Genomic DNA, 18,981 nt, shown 5'->3' on the forward strand with positions numbered 1-18,981 from the left:
TGATGAATCACCATTGAATTGAATCAACAAGCTATGACAAACGTTCAACAGGTTGACATAAGCCAAGCCTGCAATGCAATCATCAATTCAGATTTCATACAGTGAGACGCAAAGAGTATGATCATTACATGCAACCAGTTGGTTTGGTGGTGGTAATAGTTGTGTGAAGTAAAATTAAATCCAACATGTGAATGAATCTCAGAGTCTGTTCTCTTGTTATGAATAAATGTGCAAATATTAAATGGGAGACTTGCTTGCGGTTAAGAATCACGTAAAATTCTTCCACGTCGATCGCATTAATTAATTGGCATGTCATGGTTGACGGTGTTAAGTAATACCCAATTTCCGACCATTAACCGAACAGTGTTTAGAGTGCGGTGAAAATCTCTAACCAAGAAGTTTTGTTGTGGTATTCCTCAGAGAACAGAATGACATCAAGTTAACGTCTGCAAGGAAGTATTGAAAAAGACCGGTGTGCAGGCTAAGAAATATTAAAAAAATAAGATGAATACCTTTAGAAAAAACTACAGAGTGGGGTCAAGGGAAAGCCAGGTGAGTCAATAGTTATTAACAATAACTCGTGTAATTTATTAACACGAAATATATAACTGCCTAATAAATGAGCAATTACTCCATCATTTTATACATATTTAGCTGGCCATGGTCCAGACTAAATGGGTTGTCAGCACACTGGAAAAATTGCATCCCGATTTATCGTTTGAAATCAGTTGAGTAATTTTTGTGTCGTTCTTTAAAATTGCTTTTTAGAGTTTCGGATGTATAATTTTATGTGTTCATGTATTTACAGTCGGGATGAGTACAACTGGGGATAAGATTTTGGATGTAGCACTGTCAAAAATCGGCGATAAGGGTTTATTCACGAAAGAATTGGAGACTGCTCTAGAAAATGAAGATGTATAGATGAATACGAATATAATGTACTTTTTTTTATAACTTTCTATTAATAATATTTGTATCTTTCAGATTGACTTTGTCGTACATTCGTTGAAAGATTTGCCAACTCAACTTCCCGAACATCTTACGATTGCCACGATTTCAAAGTAATTGTGCACAATGATGTATACATTTTTACGTGACATTTTAAATCACATCTTACGACGCTATTTAATTTATAATTTAGACGTGAAGATCCAAGAGATGCGGTTTTGTTTAAATCTACAATGAGCTCAAATGTAAAGACATTAGGAGATTTGTCTCCCGGGAGCGTTGTCGGTACTGAACTAAATACATTTTTGTATTCTCATAATAATACTTATATATCAGTTGTTATCAAGATTCTTATCATATAGGGACAAGTTCGCCACGTCGAATTGCTCAACTAAAAAAGCACAATCCACACTTGTCATTTATGGATGTGAGAGGAAATTTAAACACACGGGTTAGAAAGCTGGACGACCCACAGGGACCATATTCTGCCCTAATCCTGGCAGCCGCTGGGGTCAACCGGATGGGGTGGCAGCGTCGGATAGGACAATTCCTCGAGTGGGAGGATTGCATGCATGCTGTTGGACAAGGGGCTTTGGCTATTGAATGTAGAAATGACAAGCTAGATGTTCTTCATATACTCGAATCCCTTAATGATCCAGCAACCTACTTCCGCTGCATTGCTGAACGAGCCTTCCTTAGAACTTTGGAGGGCGGTTGTTCCATTCCTGTGGCTGTTTATTCTGAATTACAAGTGGAGAATAATGGCGATGCATTCCTTACCCTCAGAGGTATGTACGGACAATTAAAATAAGTATATCACCATTTGTGTAACGTTTCGTTGTACGTAAATTTCCAGGCTCTGTATGGAGTTTGGATGGTTCCAAATGTATCGTAGACAAACTGGTGAAAAATCTTAACCTGAGTCCTGCTGTTGAAAACTCATCGAATGGCAGTAAAGATAAATCTGGCCTGACATCTGTTTACCCTTGGAAATTTCATCAATTTTCCAATGATAGCCACTGTGTTGCTGCCACAGTCGGCGTCTTGTTGGGAGAAAGTTTACTACAAAATGGTGCTAAAGAGATATTGGACGAAGTAAAATCTCAGTCCCTTAAATAGTGACAATTAGTAGAGTATAAATCATTATTAATTATGTAGTTTTTAAATACGTGTGCGACGTGTAATGTTTGTAATAAATACTTTTATTTTTTGTCTGGAACATAGCAATGTATATCCATTAATTGTCCAAACCCAAATTCTCGCATAAATATCAACCAGAAAAATACATAACCTTAAAACGTTTTCAATATCAACAGCAAATATCGTTTTTGCGGTTGTTTTTACAATTAGCAGTTAATTTGCATGTAATTCGTCACGGATATTTCTCACATCATTCCTCCATGTCTATGTGTACAGTATTTAGTTAGAAGTTCGTTTGTCCTTGGACTTTATCACATTTTTCATGTCACACATCTCGGGAGTGTCTCTCTATTGCTAAAAGTAAACAATTTATCCGACATTTCAACACGCCCAGTTCTATTTTAATTACTTACATATTCGATCAGCATTTAAGAATGCGACTGCCCATCAAGCTGGTTACGTAAAGAATAATTACGTGATGATGGTCAAGGCGTATCAAAATTTATGAAACTGTTCTAGGTTGCTCGTTGTGAGATTTTGAGTGACACACGTACACACATGGGTACATACACATATTAATAAGTCTCAATTACAACTATTGAGTTATTTAGTGGAGATTCTCCTCTAAAATGGCATAATTTTATTTCGCTCAAGATTGTTCTCTTCGTCAGGAGCATTACAGGAAAATTAATTAACGTCAACAACCGAGACCAAGGCAAAGAATTCCATAATAAATTAAGTGGCAGAGTTGTTTCGTGATGAAAATGATCTCACAAATTTCAGGATACTTGCAAACATTTTCTTTCTGGGTGGTGTGATGCAATTATCATAACAATAAAAATGGTGGTAATTAAAGTTTTAATAAATATTTCAATTAGGACCAAATTCTATATATTTAGTTCTTGTCTAATTTACGTTGCACATACAATTTTTGGAATCATCAGTGTGAAAATTTATTTTATAATGAAATCTTATACAACTCATGATTGAGAGGTCAGCAAGTAAAATGCAATGTCTTTTAGCGTGAAGGGCCTCAACATTGGTGACCTAGACAAGGACAAAATATTTTATGCCTTATATGCATAATAAAGACTATTTGGATGGAAGGATCAGGATTTGCGCATTATAATTTGTGGTCGAACTTCTAATGGAATGATCCTTGATTAAATTAAACGTTGGAATGAAACTCTGCTACAAAATGTAAGCCCAATATTCGTATTGTTCTACGAGATCAATTCACAATGTAAATTATGTCGACACAATGACTTTCAATGAGTATTAAAAAATATAATCTAGTCCCAATCTCGTCATGCATCTTTTCCAACTTCCTGCTTGATTTGTGCCATGGTGTTAACGACTACTACTACGCACGCATGAAAACCTAATGACCAAAAGCTAAACTTAGCAAATCCCTGTGGGATTGAAAGTGAAATCCTCTCAGAGAATATTATTATTAAACACGAGGCATAGGCGAAAATTGTCATTACCATTAAATCGTGTCGAGTATTAAATACGTGTTCTTTAAAGCGGGGTTTGTGGTCATTGCAATTTTGATACAACAACAACTTTCAATCTTGCTGCCTTAGGACTCTCTCGCGTTTCGCCAACAATTGGTGATTGTAATTTATTTAGCATATTACATGCAGATCGGGAGACGTTTTTATTGAATGCATTTTTTTTAGTGCTTCCTTCCTCCATGAATGCGGCTTCTGAATCATTCTCATCTGCATGAACATTAACTAAGGAATATGTAAAGCATGTACTTTATTGTGGTTTGTGGTTGCTAGTCTCAGCCTGTATTTTATGTACACGATTATTTATGTATAGGCTGAGATCACTAGCGCACTACCTGATTATATTGTTCAACTACGTATGTATGCACTTATTTTGTATGTTGTTACTTCATCTCATCAAATCAACGATCTTTTCATAGTCAACCTGGTTAATTATATTGTATTACCAGCTAAAAAGTGCATGCATAGATACCTCATACGATACAGAGGAAGACTGATTCTTTGACGTATGTACCAACTTTGGCTCACTGCAAAAATTTACAGGTAGATTGTGAAGCACACACGTATAATTTTTTTGCACGCTAATAAGACGTTCATGTGCGGTATGCGGTATGGTAGACGTAATATGCACACACGTAATAATAACGTGATGAATATTTACTTGGAGTTACATACTTGATGTACAGAAAATGGAGGATTGAGGCAGTGAGATATGCACAAGTACGTCGTATTGTACAATTTACTGGATATTTCGTTGCAATGTTACAAAACTAGTTGTTTTATCGAGTTACAGAGATTCGCAGTCAAAAGAATATAATTCGCAAAGTGCAGCCAGTCAGAAATGGCAGGTGTTGGTAGTGGATGCATTACTATGGGCCACATAAGTACATAGTGCACACATAATTACTCTGCAATTTTTTTATTTATGACTTACCGGATCAATATATTTTACCATTGCGGGATTTCAAGAAGAGCCATATTCCATACATATTCCATACATATTCTGTGTATCTATTCAGTACGTCTGACGGACCCAGGTAGTAGAATCCACCGAGGAGAAAGAAAATACCCGATTTCGGATTGGACTCGTGCATGTAGGGATTGTTTGACCCTGAATTCATGTGTTGGCTAAAAAGTGTATCAGTTAATCTGGAAAGTGAAGAGCCCTTGACTGAACTCGATTCAGAGAAATCTCAAGATTTTAGATTTTAGTAGTTGCATGGAACGAGTGTTACCCTAATTAATTTATAACCAGTGCATGCAGTAAGTTTATTTAACTTCTATTCAGGATCAGAGTTGTGATAATAAATAGTTCCTTAAAAACTAATTCTACAATAGATACATTGGGATAAAAAAACTGGAATAACACAATGGGATAAACTATGCCCACTGAGCATACATACATATAATTGTGATACTATAATCTCAAACATTGAAACTTAAATAATCGCATCTGAAATTTAATTTTATTTCAATCGATATGAGTACGAAAAGTGATTCTGAAATCGACATGGATGGGCCTGGCAGTTTTTGCCGGGCTCGAAACCCCACAGGAACTAACTCGCAGACTAACTCCATGACAAGTCTTCAAAAAATTAGTCTGGCAATTACCGGTTCGATGGAGAAGTTCTTTTACAGGTAACAACGATATGCACATAAACACATGTATACCTATTCATAGGACTTGATACATCATTACAAGTTACAATTAACATGCAATAACATTGCCATATATGTAGATACATAAATAGTTTGTAACAAATTCGTCATGCTTTACTGTGCATCTTGTTGTTTAGAAATAAATCTTGCAATCGAGTCAGGCACAGGCAGCATACAACAATAACAGTAAAACATTCAGTTGCTTCATGATGCCAGTTTTCCAAAAATGTAAAATTCATACATGTGAAAATTTTTGCAAGAATTTTTGTACAAAATATTTTTAAAAATGGTTTGCTTAATTGTTTTATTTGTTACAACAACAATGAAGTAGTACAACGAGATAAAAGTGCAAGTAATCACGTATTGACATGACTTTTGGGTTATTTCACAAATTCATGATGGTTGATATACAGGTTTTATTGAATTGGCGATTGTGTCATCTAACAAGAAGTGCAAAGCAAAACAATCTGTTTGTTGTTGTGCAATGCAAAATGCAACCCACATGAATGATGCATTTATCCATCGACAGACTGTTTGATTTCGATTGCGCTGCACAATAATATTGATGGCTAATTAATTTTTGATGTTACGTTGATTTTGGAGATGATTACATATTTACAAATAAGTTCATGTATTTTTGGCAATACTTAGGTGGGGATTTTTCGTGGCAACGCATCCTCTCAAAGCAATCTCGTGCTGTCTGCTGATAACATCTATTTGTGGCTTGGGAATTTTCAATTTTACGATGGAAAATCGCCCAGATAAATTATGGATACGTAAGAATGTTATATGATTTCGAGCCGGTTCTTAAACGAAGTGCTGCTATATGATATTCTATATATTTTTTCAAGTAGCTTGTCAACCCATCCAATTTTTGATGTGTATTATTTTAAAACTATAATTACAGCGAGGAACTCAGAGTTTGCTCAAAACACGGAATGGATTAGAGCCACATTTCCGTCACCCATCAGGACAAGTTTTGCCATTGTCACTGCCGATAACGTGCTGGTGCCTGAAGTGATGCGTGTGGTGAGTTGTGCTCACTTGACCCATATTTTAATCACGACATTTTTAACTCATTAAAAATTTTCCGAGACAAATTTTTGTCCCTTAATAAAGTAACATTGTTGCATTGTTTGGGTTTATGACAGAGCTAAAATATAGTAAAGATGAACAAAATGTTTTTTTTATACAATGAGACAACGATAAGCTAAACAAGCTATACTTTGTTCCACTTGCATGCCTCCTATTTTGTCACGAAAACTTTAACTTTATCAATTTCAGATTTTGAACATTCACGAAAGAGTGAAACAAATTGAAGTCACTGGAGGAAAAAATTGGGAGTCGTTGTGTTACAAGTGAGTGCATGTTGGTTTACACTAATGAATAGTAATACATACATAGTGCGGTGTTGAGTCAGTTACCATTGATGCTTCTGTACCCTTGATTGAGGCTCTGACCCCTACAAAGTCACTTTTGCGTGGCAACTGAACTTGATTTAATGCTAATTTTCTCGCAATTGTGCAAAGTGTAGCGAGAGATGTTTAGTTTATTACTACAAGGTAGAGCTATTTGCCCTCCAAAAAGGCATATCAGGGTCGCATGGATGTTACAAATCCTGTAAATAACGCAGTTTTTTAAGAATAATTGCTGGTCTTACTGCTCTTAATTGTACTAAAAGTTTATAGTATAGCAATATGATCTTAAGGACAAGATGGTTATTGCTTTTTACCCATTTCGACTGCGACCATCACCGAACCTGATGTGACTCATCTGGTGATGCAGTCGCTAGGAAATTTCTGAGACGCTTATTTGCCTAATGGAATAGAATATGTTAGGATAAATAATTATCATTGCGGCGCAAGATTACTTCGAAACACCACTCAACAAGGGCTTAAAGCAATAACAACTTTAAAATCCAGAATTAAATGAAACTTTATTCCAGACTTCCCATCACCAAATTTTTGTCCAAGCGAAAAAGACGATCAATTGGTCAAGCATATCTCCACTCCAACAGCACTACAAATTCTCACACTGGATTACAAATATTATCCAACGACTTTGACGACGCTTTCGATGACGAATTTTTCAGCGAAAATTCCACGCTTAAACCTCAAACTAGTGAATCTGGTTTTTCTCAGCTCTTCGTCGTTCCAGACGAATTTTACTGTTCCATTGTCAACGAATTGGACGCAGCATGCTGGGAGGTCAGCCCTGCCGAGTTGTGGTCCTTTGACAAATCCCTCATTGACAATCTGACACAAGAGGAAATCATCCGAGTTGTTAACCACGAGCTCATAAGGTGAAGCATTGCATTACATTAAATTGGGATACTTTTCTTTAAAACCTGTCATGACATTAACTAATTTGTAATATTCGTATCAATTTAGCCCAATATTTGGGAGGAGTGTAAATTACACGGCCGAGTTTGGAGGAAACATAGTTCGGAACGACTTGGGGGAAGTCATATCTGCTGGATCGGTCTTACTCAGGTGGTCCATTGGCATCAATCAGACTCTTTTACAAGAGGGTCGAGTGGTCACTGATAAAACCGGAGAAGTCGCAGATGATGACTGTCTCGAGTGGGAATTAAAATGGATCGACCTCATGAAAAATATTTCCAAAGACATGCCTCCAGGAATAAACACATATTTCGTAAACTCTCAAAGGTATTTAAACCTATATTTCTTAAAGTGGAGTAAATTGTACTTATTTAAACATTTTTAAAACTACATTTTGTTATCGCTAGCTGGATGGAAATCAGTGAAGCCACAATTTTAGATGATGGGATGCAACTTGCCATGGGCTTTATTATAATGTTCTTCTACGTAGGAATAATGCTGGGCAAATTTAATGTAGTAGAACAAAGGGTATGAGTACATACATACATGTTTTGCTAAATTAAAATTATGCATAGTACAATTATTTTATTAAAATGGGTATAATTTTTTTTTCGATAGCCGCTTCTAACAATTGCTGGCCTGAGTTGCGTTGGACTTGCTTGTGTCGTTTCCTATGGACTATGCTCCTTGTGTTTTATTGTGTACGGCCCGGTTAACAAAATACTTCCGTTCCTGCTACTTGGTATTCCTTCACCAAATGTTTCATATTTTGTCATATTAATATGTTAATTTATGTATTTTTCCGCAATTATAAAGGAATTGGAATTGACGACATGTTTGTGGTTAGTTAATTACTCTGTATTCCGTGATACCTTTACGAATGATTTCATGTGTATATAGATTATGCAATGTTGGAACAATCTGTTTTCATCTCCTTTGACTAACAAAAGCAAGCTGTCGATCCCGGAAAGAATGGGCATGGCTATGAAACATGCGGGGGTTTCGATCACGGTCACAAGTTTGACGGATGTCGCAGCGTTCGGCGTAAGTCATGGTCTTGCTAATCATCATGCATGATCATTAATTTTAAAATGAGAAAGTATATTTTTGTATTTGTAGGTGGGAGCATCCACGGTAAAATAACTATATGCCAAGAACATTCACACGCTCAATATTTTAACTAATTGATGATATATCGTGCCACAGATAATGCCTGGTCTGCAGTCATTCTGTATTTATGCTGCGGTTGGGATAATTGCAGTTTTCCTGCTGCAAGCCACGTTCTTTGTCGCATGTTTCGCTTTGGACCAAAAGCGAGTTGAAGATAGAAGAAATGCTTTCTTTTTATGGATCAAATATAAAGAAGACGAGTTCATTCCAAATTCTTGGAGCCAAGAGAGTTATTTGCAAACACTATTTAACAGAATTTTGGCTAAATATTTGTTCACTCCATGGGCAAAGGTGATAGAATTGAACCGTTTTTGTCTTTGAAACATAAAGTAATGTCATAATTTATTTAGATCACTGTAATTCTCATCACGCTAAGCATGCTGGGAGTAACGATGTATGGAAATACCCTCCTCCGTCAAGAATTTGACCCAATGTTAGTTTAATTTACTTATTAGTTTACAATGCTAAAAACTTCTAAAATACATATGCGTATTTAGTTATCAAAATCTATAATCCAATTTATTTCACTGCAACTGTACAGGTGGTTCCTACCTAGTGACTCGTACATGAGCAAATATGTTGAAAAGCGAGAAACTTATTATCCAGGAACAGGCTACCCGTCCTTTCTGGTTGCTAATCAAGTAAATTGGAGTGAAAGTTTTCAGAGCTTCGACCGAGTTTTAAATGACCTGAAATCGTCAGATGCCATCTACAATCTGGAAAATTGGTAGGTTACAATCGATGGTTCATTTAATAATCATTGTTTAGTTTAATAAGTTCGTAATTATGCTATACCTTATTGAACATATGTGATAGGTACGACGATTTCAAGGAATACTCCAATGCAAATTTCGATACGAGTAAGCAGTTCGTTAATACAGAATCGATTGTGTAAAACTTGTACATAGTTAGGACTTACTTTTACTTGCTTTTTTATCCGACATATAGACATTCCCAACAGACCTTTGACGCCATCAAAGTTTCAAAAGTACATGGGCAAGTTCCTGTACAGTCCTGCAGGATCAAAGCATCGCCCTTATTTCAAATCCGATGGTAATTTTTCGTGCGGAGAAAGTTTACCCCCACTAAAGGTACCACATAGTTTAGAAAATTCAGTATATGCATTTCATTGAATGTACGTAAATATTAATAACTGAATTGTAATACAATCCACTTGAATTATTTTAGACTGTAGTGATGCCATTTCGATTTAGAAAGTTTAATGGTCCACAAGAACACATCCCTGCTCTCCGCAAAGTAAAATCTTTGCTCAAGACTGCAAACATGACTTTCAACCATCACGAGAGCCCCAAATTTTTCGTTACCGGCACTGGTTTAGTGGCGTGGGAGACTGACAATGTATGTGCGACTTGAATAAGACTTTGTGAACAAGTTTAAAAATAAAAATAATTATTGATTGCAGATAATAAATGCCGAGCTGTATCGGAACGTGTCCTTGTCTCTGCTGTGCGTTCTAGTCACTACGTTTCTCCTATTGGCAAACTTTAGGATTTGCGGTATGAAATAAATCAGTATTAATAAGTACTTTGTATAGGACTATGTATAATATATATATTTTTTATAGCATTTTGTGGGATTTGCGTCGTACTCACACTCATAAATGTGGGTGGATTTATGCATTTCTGGGGCTTGAGCATAGATACAGTATCGACGATTGACATTGTTCTTGGTAAGCCAACAAAATAGAGAATTTTTCAAAATTAAACTCAATAAATTGTTTTCAAGATAAGTGCTTTTTTAAGCTAAATAATTTTGTATTTCAATTGTTTCCGATTCCGATTGGATTCCGATAGCAATTGGGTTGTGCGTAGGTGTGAAAAATTTTCATTAACCATACATTTTTATATTAAATTAAACGTGTGCTAATTTTTAATTGATTATCCTCTTTTCTAGACTATGCGACTCATATTGGTAAGTATGATTCCCACATCGTTAATAAAATTTTGAAGTCCTGATAGTGAAGAAATATTTTTATTATTTTCCAGCTCTTGCATTCATGACATGTACCGGAAGTCGAGAAAGTCGTGCAAAGCAGGCTTTGAAGAATATTGGTCCAGCCGTTTTGAACGGAGGGTTCAGCACATTTTTAGCAATTATCCTCCTCGCCGGATCAAAGTCCCATGCGTTCCAATCCTTTTTCAAGGTTTGTATTATTAATTCATCTCAATGGATTTATAGCGAAATGAATTTTAATACGTATTAGATTAAAATTCAGATATTCAGTGTCGTCATTGTTTGTGGATTATTCCATGGCCTGATTTTTCTCCCCGTACTTTTGAGCATTTTTGGGCCGGAACCGTATCCATTTGCATATTCCAGAGATCACGAACTATTTGACGCCTTTAAACCTCAAAAAGTAGTTGAAATGAAACCACTTCAAAATTCTCAAGTTCAAGTTGAAGTCAAAGACAGCAGTAATGCAAACAATCCTCTGTTTAGTACAAATAATAATTTAGCACCCTTGTTACTTTGTTCTCGTGAATTTGAGAGTCAAGTTCAACGCACACAACAGTGACATACTTATTGATATGCATTGGATTACGTAAAAGTATTAAATAAATTTATCATGTACCGATAAAAAATTTGTTAGAATATTTCTCAAATCAAGTAATAGATACAATGATGAACTAGTTTTACATATTTATTTAGTACTCAAATGCATGTATCAAAATGAATCTCGATTGTTGACTGAGCTCAAATATAAATGTGATAGAATAGATTGTTACGAATAAATACGATGATCTAGCAAAAAATGTTTTTTTATAGAAAAACTTAGATCTCGAATCTCAAGTCATACTGAAGCATGGTTCAAGGTAATCCTGAAGAAAATGGTAATTTTCATGTGCATCATATGCATCAATGTCCTCCATCACTCATCATCCTCAGTGCCAAAGAACCTGTCAGAGGGACGTTGACTTGGAATCAAACAGTCTACAATTAATATTACACAAAGGTTCACGTCCTGTATGAGAAAAGTTACTGGTACCTTGATTAATTTGTTCTAAGCTATCTACTATCCGGCATGCCTATCAGATCTGTGCCTATGACCATCACAGAACGTCGAGATACTTTGAATTTTAACTATGTACAAGCCCATTTCATTCACAGATAAGATTACACTATTGTAATTGTATCACTCTTTATAATATAAATTGCATAATTATTGTATGTTATATAATTGTGTATGTATGTCATAGATAATTTCTTTAAAACAGTTTTTCAGCTTGAGACGAAGCAAAATAAATTTCACATCGGAATTATTTGTCCCAGACAGTTTTAAGAGGAAACTCTAATATACTTTGTCCATGGTAAATATGTGGGAAATATTGCTAAATATATATAATGCTGAATCATTCCCTTTGGACAAGTTATTCGTCTCAATTCTACTCTACATCATTTGCATCTACGCATTATGAGAAGCTCGACTGGTTTTACAAGTATGCTGATAGAAGCATTTAATTAAATCATGCGAAACAGTTTTTTCATGCACATGTAGATATTCATATATGACATATGACACGTGTTAGTGATTAGATCACACAATAATTTCCTTCCAAAGCATATTATTTGCAATATTATATACAACTAATTACTTTCAATCATATGGTTCCATTGATATTCAGTCTTTACAGGAAGAACAACCGAAATGTTTTTTTGTATGTGAGTCATTCTCACGTTTACAATACATACAATTTTGCCGGTGTGGGAATAATGTAATCGTTTATGCCGAGCCAAAGAAAATAAATGCATGAAATATATTCCTGACCATTTTTTAAATTAACTAGCGAATATTATAAAACTAAACTTTGTGCAAATGATCAAGGAGGAAAGTGCATGCAGATGGACCTCGTCGGTTCGGTCTGGCTGTTGCATGCAAGTCATACCAAAGTCTGCCTTTTCGTGGTTTTGGAGGATTTTGGACCATGCAATTATTATAATCAATACAAATTTTGCACGTCAACTGTGAAATGGTTCCAAGGCAAAATTAATTCAATGCGTCCATAAAGTCGCGTACTTTACAAAAAAAACTGGATTTTCTTGACCATCGATTCAATTCATCCAAGTTTAAAGGTCATTTTATGCAATCTGCATCATCATTACCGAATGTGTACCTTGTTCATTTTTTAAGCATAAACGTAAAACATATTATCCTAAAAAAGATGAATGGATAAATCATTTACGCTGGGAAATTTAACGACTTGTTCTGGGTTTGTGAAACATGAACTGATTCAATTCATCGATGGCGATGAAAATCTGTATCCATATCACTCGATAATGGGAATAATACGTGTAATGAAAGACTTACTTAATCATATATATTAAACGCCCCATCCCAGACTGTGTCATGCCGTGATGATTCATGTGTGGAATGCGAAAACTGTACATACAACGTAAATGTATTTAAACAAAGCCAGCCTTCAAATCTGGAGAAGCTGGCGAGAGAGCATGCGAGTGTTTAGAGCTGCTTTTGCTTGCAATCAAACTGGTTATCCTTAAATAAATTCGCATTTTATTAGCACATTGCTTTATGTTTGATCACATTAGACTAGCTCTCAAGTGGCACGACAAAAAGGTTTGCATCAACACTGGCGTTTCGCACTCTTACAGTTACTATTTTCCAATCATTCGCTCGGTCAATGTCGTCGGTGGAGTAGGATTTCTGCGCATCTTGAACTCGAAAACTCGCTAACGAGGAGTACGTTTTGGGAGAAAGTCATATTATTTGCTCCTGCATGTGTGTGTTTCTGTGTGTGTTTTGCAGCCTGGAGCATAAAAAACAAACTGAACGACACATAAAAACAATCCAAACGCAAGTTACGCAAGTGACCTGAATTTTATTGGAGGGGATGCAATAAAATGGTGGAAAATTCTGGTAATATTTTAGAGAAGTTAAGTGTCCGGAGTAAAACCAGTTTGGAGAATTTCTTCTACAGGTAAGCTATGCAATTGCGAGTAAATCATGTGCATATATGTAAAAATAAACCACACAGCATTACGCACGCACTAATGTGTATACATACATACATCATGTAAATATGTAAGGTACATGACAATGACATTATAATGATGATATTAATAGATGGGGATTTACTGTGGCCACCCACCCTGGGAAATTTGTGTCAATTTGTGTGTTGGCAACTGTGCTCTTTGGCTCTGGAATTATTTTGATCAAAGAGGAGAGCCGCCCTGACAAACTTATCCTTCCTGCAACTGCCGAGTATGCAGTCAATACTGAATGGATTCGGTCCAAGGTTGCAATTCCACTACGAGAAAACTATGCAGGCATCGTTGCTGATAATGTCCTCACGCCAGAGGTTATGAAAGTAGTAAGTAACACTTTTCCATGACCTGTACATAATCTACACATGTAACTACAATTCGAGATATGCACTTAAACTCGTACATACTTGTTTGCAGTTAATAGATTTACATGAAAAAGTTAAAGCTGTGTCAACCCGTGATGGGAAAACTTGGAGTGACGTTTGCTTCAGAGTACCAGTGACAAAAATTGATCTCGGAGAAGAATCTCTACGCAGAAAACGGAGAGAGGCCAATAATTCAGACGCTTCTGCCACTATTTCTTCCAGTGGTTCTCATAATGATTGGGATAGTGCCTTTGATGACGACTTCTTTAAAGAATCGACCGAAGAAGATGTCAAACCAAAGCAGTGGACAGTGTATCACAGTATTCCGGAAAGTTTGTACTGTTCGATTATTGACACTTTGGAAGAAGCGTGCTTGGAATCCAACCCTGTAGAGTTGTGGTCGTACGACAAAGACGTAATTTACAATTTGACACAAGAAGAAATCATTCGAGTATTTAACCATGAAATCATTAGGTTTGTTTGGCAAATAAAAATAGTACGCCCGCACGATGAAAGTATACTAAAATACTAAAGAAATCCAAAAAATTTTGCTATATAGTCCAGTTTTTGGGAGGAAGACAAAGTACAAAATGGAGTTGGGTGGCAAAATTGAGAAGAATGAGAAGGGCGAAATTATCAAGGCGGAGTCCCTGTTGATGACGTGGGATGTGAAAGTTGACATTACTCAAGAGATGATAACTGATACGCAAGGACTCGTTGGAGACGCGGCTGGGCTGGAGTGGGAGAAAGAATGGATTAAATCTATGAAAAAATTCGCAAAGGAGATGCCCAGTGGAATTAAGTTGCACTTTTTAAACGCAGCATGGTAAGATTTCAGATATTGTGAAATTCTGGATAGTTTTTATGAAAAATTTAAGTATGGGAATTTCCTTCAGCTGGGGAGATATTTTGGATGAGACGCTGATTCAAGAAGGAATAGTTCTCGTTTGTGGATTCGGAATTATGTTTTTGTACGTAGCAATGATGCTTGGAAAACCCAATATGATAGAACAACGCGTAAGTATATATTATGCGCATACACATTCCAGCATGATAAATTAAACCCATTAACCCATCGTCTGAGGATGATGAAAAAAACATGAAACTAATATGATTCGTTATCCTTTAACTGTACACAGCCATTCTTAACATTGGCCGGGTTGGGATCCATTGCATTTTCTCTAATAATTGGCTGCGGGTTCTGTGCATTTCTTTCGTTCCCTTTCATGACATTAAATCGGGTCATGCCGTTTTTAATATTAGGTATCGGCATTGATGACATGTGAGTTTTTATGTAATTCGGGTAGTTGATTTAATATGTACGTAATAGAGATTAAAATGCTAATATGCATGCGTTTTTTGCGAATCAGGTTTGTGATAATGCAATGTTTTAACAACTTGGATCAACATGATTCACTGAAAAAAACGAAGATGGGCACAATCCCTGAGCGGATTGCATTGACGCTGAAGAATGCCGGAGTCAGCATAACATTGACGTCACTTACTGACATCGCAGCCTTCGGCGTTGGATGTTTGTCTGTAAGCATTTACTTAATATACTCATGCAAATCTAATAATATATTATGTGCTTACAAATAGCCACTATTTTTACTACATTTTTATGGGTTATGCCTTGCAGACAATTCCCAGCCTTCGAAGTTTCTGTTTGTATGCAGTTGTCGGGATATCGGTGCTCTTCATTTTTCAATGCACTTTGTTTGTCGCTTGTCTGGCAATCGATCAAAAGGTGATTATATTTAGACTTTTGTCGGTATTAGGTATTATTGAATGATAATATGGTTCTTTTAAAAAAGCGGTTGGAAGAGAGACGAAATGCTTTCCTATTTTGTATCCAATATGAAGAGGACAAAATTCCAAGGAGTTCCACAAAAAATTATGACAAAGGACTCATACAAATGTTTTTTGACAAAATTTTGTCAAAGTATTTGCTAACCAAGACTTCAAAGGTAAAGGCAAAGGCAAATGTTTTACAGTTCAGATACAGTTATGAGTGTGATAATATTTATGCACGACTGTGATTTTTGTAGGTGATAGTGATAATTTCGACGGTATTTCTGCTAGCATCAGGAATATATGGAAACGTACACCTAAGGCAGCACTCGGATGCTCTTTGGTTTATACCTGGTATTCCAATTAATTTTTAAACATTCCCATTTATTTTAAACTGTATTTTGAAAACAATTACAAAATTACACAATTTCTTAAAATAGAGGACTCGTACATGGTGCAATTCATTCGAATGTTCAACACCAACTATCCAAAAATCGGGTACCCAGGATTATTGGTAGCACATGAAATGAATTGGACTGAAAGTTTGCCTATTTTCGGAGAACTACTTGAAGATCTTCAAGAATCTCCCCACCTTCACGAAATTATGCAATTCTATACTTCACTCAAGGATTTTGTTATGGACGTTTACGAAATTGGTATATGAAATAGTTAAACTGATTAAACGTTAAACTAAACCTTATTGCATACAAACGACAGATTTGTCTGAGCAACAACTAAATGAACAACAGTTTAGTACATACATGGGGAAATTTCTGTGGAGTCCGTATGGAGCCCGGTATAAATATTTTTTCAAGCTGAACGATACTTTCTCCTGTGGTGAAAGTTTACCTGATATTAAGGTAACCTTTAATGCCATGCATATGTGTAATGTCCTTTAATGAATGATTCCAACTTGCTCAAAATTCTCCATGATTTACAGACTGCCATCGTGCCATTCCACTTTAAACGATTTATAGACGGATCTCAAGAACATTTGACTGCAATGAATGCGATAAAGAGCTTGGTTCGAAATACTTCTCGAGATGTAACATTTAACAAAAACTCTGGGGACGAAGGACGAGTATTCTTTTGGGCCCAAATCTCAATTGCGTGGGAGGTCGATGAGGTATTTGAACAAATATTCCTGAATCGTGATCAATTTAATAATGCTTATGCTGAAAACGAATAATAGTAATGGCGACCTCTTTTCAGATCATTAAGGCAGAAATGTACAAAAATTTGGCACTGTCCATGGGCTGCGTTATGTTGGCTATACTGATACTGTTAGCCAATTTAAAAATGTGTCTCCAATGTGGGATTTGTGTTATTATAACAGTAATTGACGTGTCGGGTTTTATGCATTTTTGGGGACTCAGCATAGATAGTGTGGCGTGCACAATTCTAGTACTATCGGTCGGCCTTTCTGTAGATTACGCAGCTCATATTTGTAAGATATTTTGACGAGTTTTTTTCAAGTTCAAAATTTCCAACTTTCTCTCTTGTTTCACAGGTCTAGCCTTTATGGAAAGCAGGAAAGGTTCCAAAACGGAAAGAGCACAGGACGCCTTGCGAACAATTGGTCCAGCCGTGTTCAACGGTGGCTTCAGTACATTTTTAGGCGTAATTCTTTTGATTAATGCACAAACCGTGGCTGCATTCTCATTTTTCAAGGTGAGTTGAGTAGAAATACATGCAATAAGTATATCTACACCAACGACAATTTTCATAATGCTGCGTATTTGGGAAAAACAGATTTTCAGTCTCGTGGTCGTCTTTGGATTATTTCATGGATTAATATTTCTGCCCGTTCTGTTGAGCTTGTTTGGATCTGAGCCATCTTTGTTAGAAAAGAAAGCCAGGCACGAAAGGATATCCGGAGGAGAAAGCAACTGTTCAAAGTTGCTTGAAATGCATTCTTTAGCTGAAGGAGGTCATCTAGAGGAAATGGCTTCAGACCAGTACTGCACTGATGTAAAGAGCGGTTTGAAAAATGGATATCCGCGCTCTTAATTGTAAATATATTTTCGTCGCTCGTTTAATTATGTAACTCAATTAAGGAAAAGTAAAAAAAAATTTTGTTGACCTAAAATTAAACGTATACTTAGTTCGTTTTTGCATACTCAATGCTTAACTGATAACTGGGGATACTTATCCTTAGTTTAGCGAATGTCAAATTTTTATGGCATTCACTTGGATTTATGCATGGCAGTGCTTTTTGCTTGAACAAAGGCAAGCATATAATAAACTCATAACAACCGATTCGCACTTACGTGCGTCACTTGTCATAAATTTGGGATGTATGTATGTATCACGTACCACCAATTTGACTATAATGTCAACCCAAAATTGCTATCTTGTATATAAATACATACGTATAATAGAGAACGTCCTACACGACCATTCAATATATACTTAATGTCCTAAATATGTTGGTAAAAGCAAATACAAAATGTTTAGCTTCTACGTATTTATGTATACATAAGCCATTTGCAAACATGTTACGAACATGCAATTTGTCACATAACGTTCTGATCGTCTTCTACATAAATGACAAGTCAACAAGCAAAGGACATTTGTACATAGCCAACTCTCTCTCCATAGTGTACGGAGAGAGACCACTTTCTTCTATGTATTGATGAAATGGTAATGAACATATTTTTAAGGCACAACGATAGTCGTTGGGTTATGCACTTCGATAATTTGATACTGCTCTCGTTTCTTGGACATACTACTTAATACATTTACAACAATCAGTATAATAATAATATACTAATAAGTGTCTGAGCAACTCTGTGCTCAGCAGAAAGGGTTCAAAGCAAAAAATGATCACGTTACAGAAAATTTGAAACTCTGCCATAATTAAAAAAAACACTAATAGAATTTTTTTCCTGTAAAATTTTTCCATACATATCCGACCTGTGTGACCTGTTATCAACGGGTGAAGCCGATTAATATGGGAATACCTTGTCTATTTGTCTGCACGATAAGTCGAGAACGGATTCGAATTTTCCGATGCGGTTTTCATCAAAG

At 36.0% G+C, this 18,981-nt stretch overlaps 3 protein-coding genes across 5 annotated transcripts; all 3 read left to right on the forward strand.

Annotated features, from left to right (window-relative positions):
• Nucleotides 1-246: 246 nt before the first annotated feature.
• Nucleotides 247-2,171, forward strand: LOC110847993 (porphobilinogen deaminase). The gene is made up of 7 exons (XM_022095074.2): nucleotides 247-552; nucleotides 655-727; nucleotides 809-915; nucleotides 985-1,061; nucleotides 1,142-1,233; nucleotides 1,311-1,736; nucleotides 1,805-2,171. Exons 1-7 carry the CDS (start codon nucleotides 505-507, stop codon nucleotides 2,065-2,067), a joined length of 1,086 nt encoding a protein of 361 aa, XP_021950766.1. The 5' UTR covers nucleotides 247-504; the 3' UTR covers nucleotides 2,068-2,171.
• Nucleotides 2,172-4,324: 2,153 nt separating this feature from the next.
• LOC110846131 (protein patched homolog 2) lies at nucleotides 4,325-11,584 on the forward strand. Of its 2 annotated transcripts, none has more exons than XM_035849805.1 (23): nucleotides 4,325-5,240; nucleotides 5,913-6,037; nucleotides 6,169-6,290; nucleotides 6,546-6,619; nucleotides 7,207-7,563; nucleotides 7,652-7,930; nucleotides 8,011-8,131; nucleotides 8,222-8,345; nucleotides 8,420-8,445; nucleotides 8,504-8,647; nucleotides 8,723-8,737; nucleotides 8,810-9,064; nucleotides 9,124-9,206; nucleotides 9,315-9,500; nucleotides 9,590-9,633; nucleotides 9,722-9,864; nucleotides 9,962-10,132; nucleotides 10,197-10,290; nucleotides 10,359-10,463; nucleotides 10,588-10,605; nucleotides 10,688-10,705; nucleotides 10,780-10,937; nucleotides 10,998-11,584. In XM_035849805.1, the coding sequence occupies exons 1-23, from the start codon at nucleotides 5,083-5,085 to the stop codon at nucleotides 11,307-11,309; spliced, it is 3,132 nt and encodes a 1,043-aa protein (XP_035705698.1). In that variant the 5' UTR covers nucleotides 4,325-5,082; the 3' UTR covers nucleotides 11,310-11,584. The 2 variants fall into 2 exon arrangements, with proteins under 2 accessions (XP_035705698.1, XP_021948457.1); XM_022092765.2 differs by having other exon boundaries at nucleotides 4,329-5,240; nucleotides 11,010-11,584.
• A 1,657-nt stretch (nucleotides 11,585-13,241) lies between these two features.
• LOC110846764 (NPC intracellular cholesterol transporter 1) lies at nucleotides 13,242-18,045 on the forward strand. Of its 2 annotated transcripts, XM_022093601.2 has the most exons (16): nucleotides 13,253-13,728; nucleotides 13,875-14,121; nucleotides 14,213-14,634; nucleotides 14,720-14,986; nucleotides 15,057-15,177; nucleotides 15,300-15,442; nucleotides 15,531-15,699; nucleotides 15,800-15,907; nucleotides 15,975-16,127; nucleotides 16,209-16,305; nucleotides 16,392-16,607; nucleotides 16,669-16,811; nucleotides 16,892-17,077; nucleotides 17,164-17,398; nucleotides 17,462-17,622; nucleotides 17,704-18,045. In XM_022093601.2, the coding sequence occupies exons 1-16, from the start codon at nucleotides 13,652-13,654 to the stop codon at nucleotides 17,959-17,961; spliced, it is 3,003 nt and encodes a 1,000-aa protein (XP_021949293.1). In that variant the 5' UTR covers nucleotides 13,253-13,651; the 3' UTR covers nucleotides 17,962-18,045. The 2 variants fall into 2 exon arrangements, with proteins under 2 accessions (XP_035705979.1, XP_021949293.1); XM_035850086.1 differs by lacking the exons at nucleotides 17,164-17,398; nucleotides 17,704-18,045 and having other exon boundaries at nucleotides 13,242-13,728; nucleotides 17,462-17,601.
• The last annotated feature ends 936 nt before the right edge of the window (nucleotides 18,046-18,981 follow it).

Source organism: Folsomia candida, unplaced genomic scaffold (assembly GCF_002217175.1).
Source record: "Folsomia candida strain VU population unplaced genomic scaffold, ASM221717v1 Fcan01_Sc003, whole genome shotgun sequence".
NCBI classification, from domain to species: domain Eukaryota; kingdom Metazoa; phylum Arthropoda; class Collembola; order Entomobryomorpha; family Isotomidae; genus Folsomia; species Folsomia candida.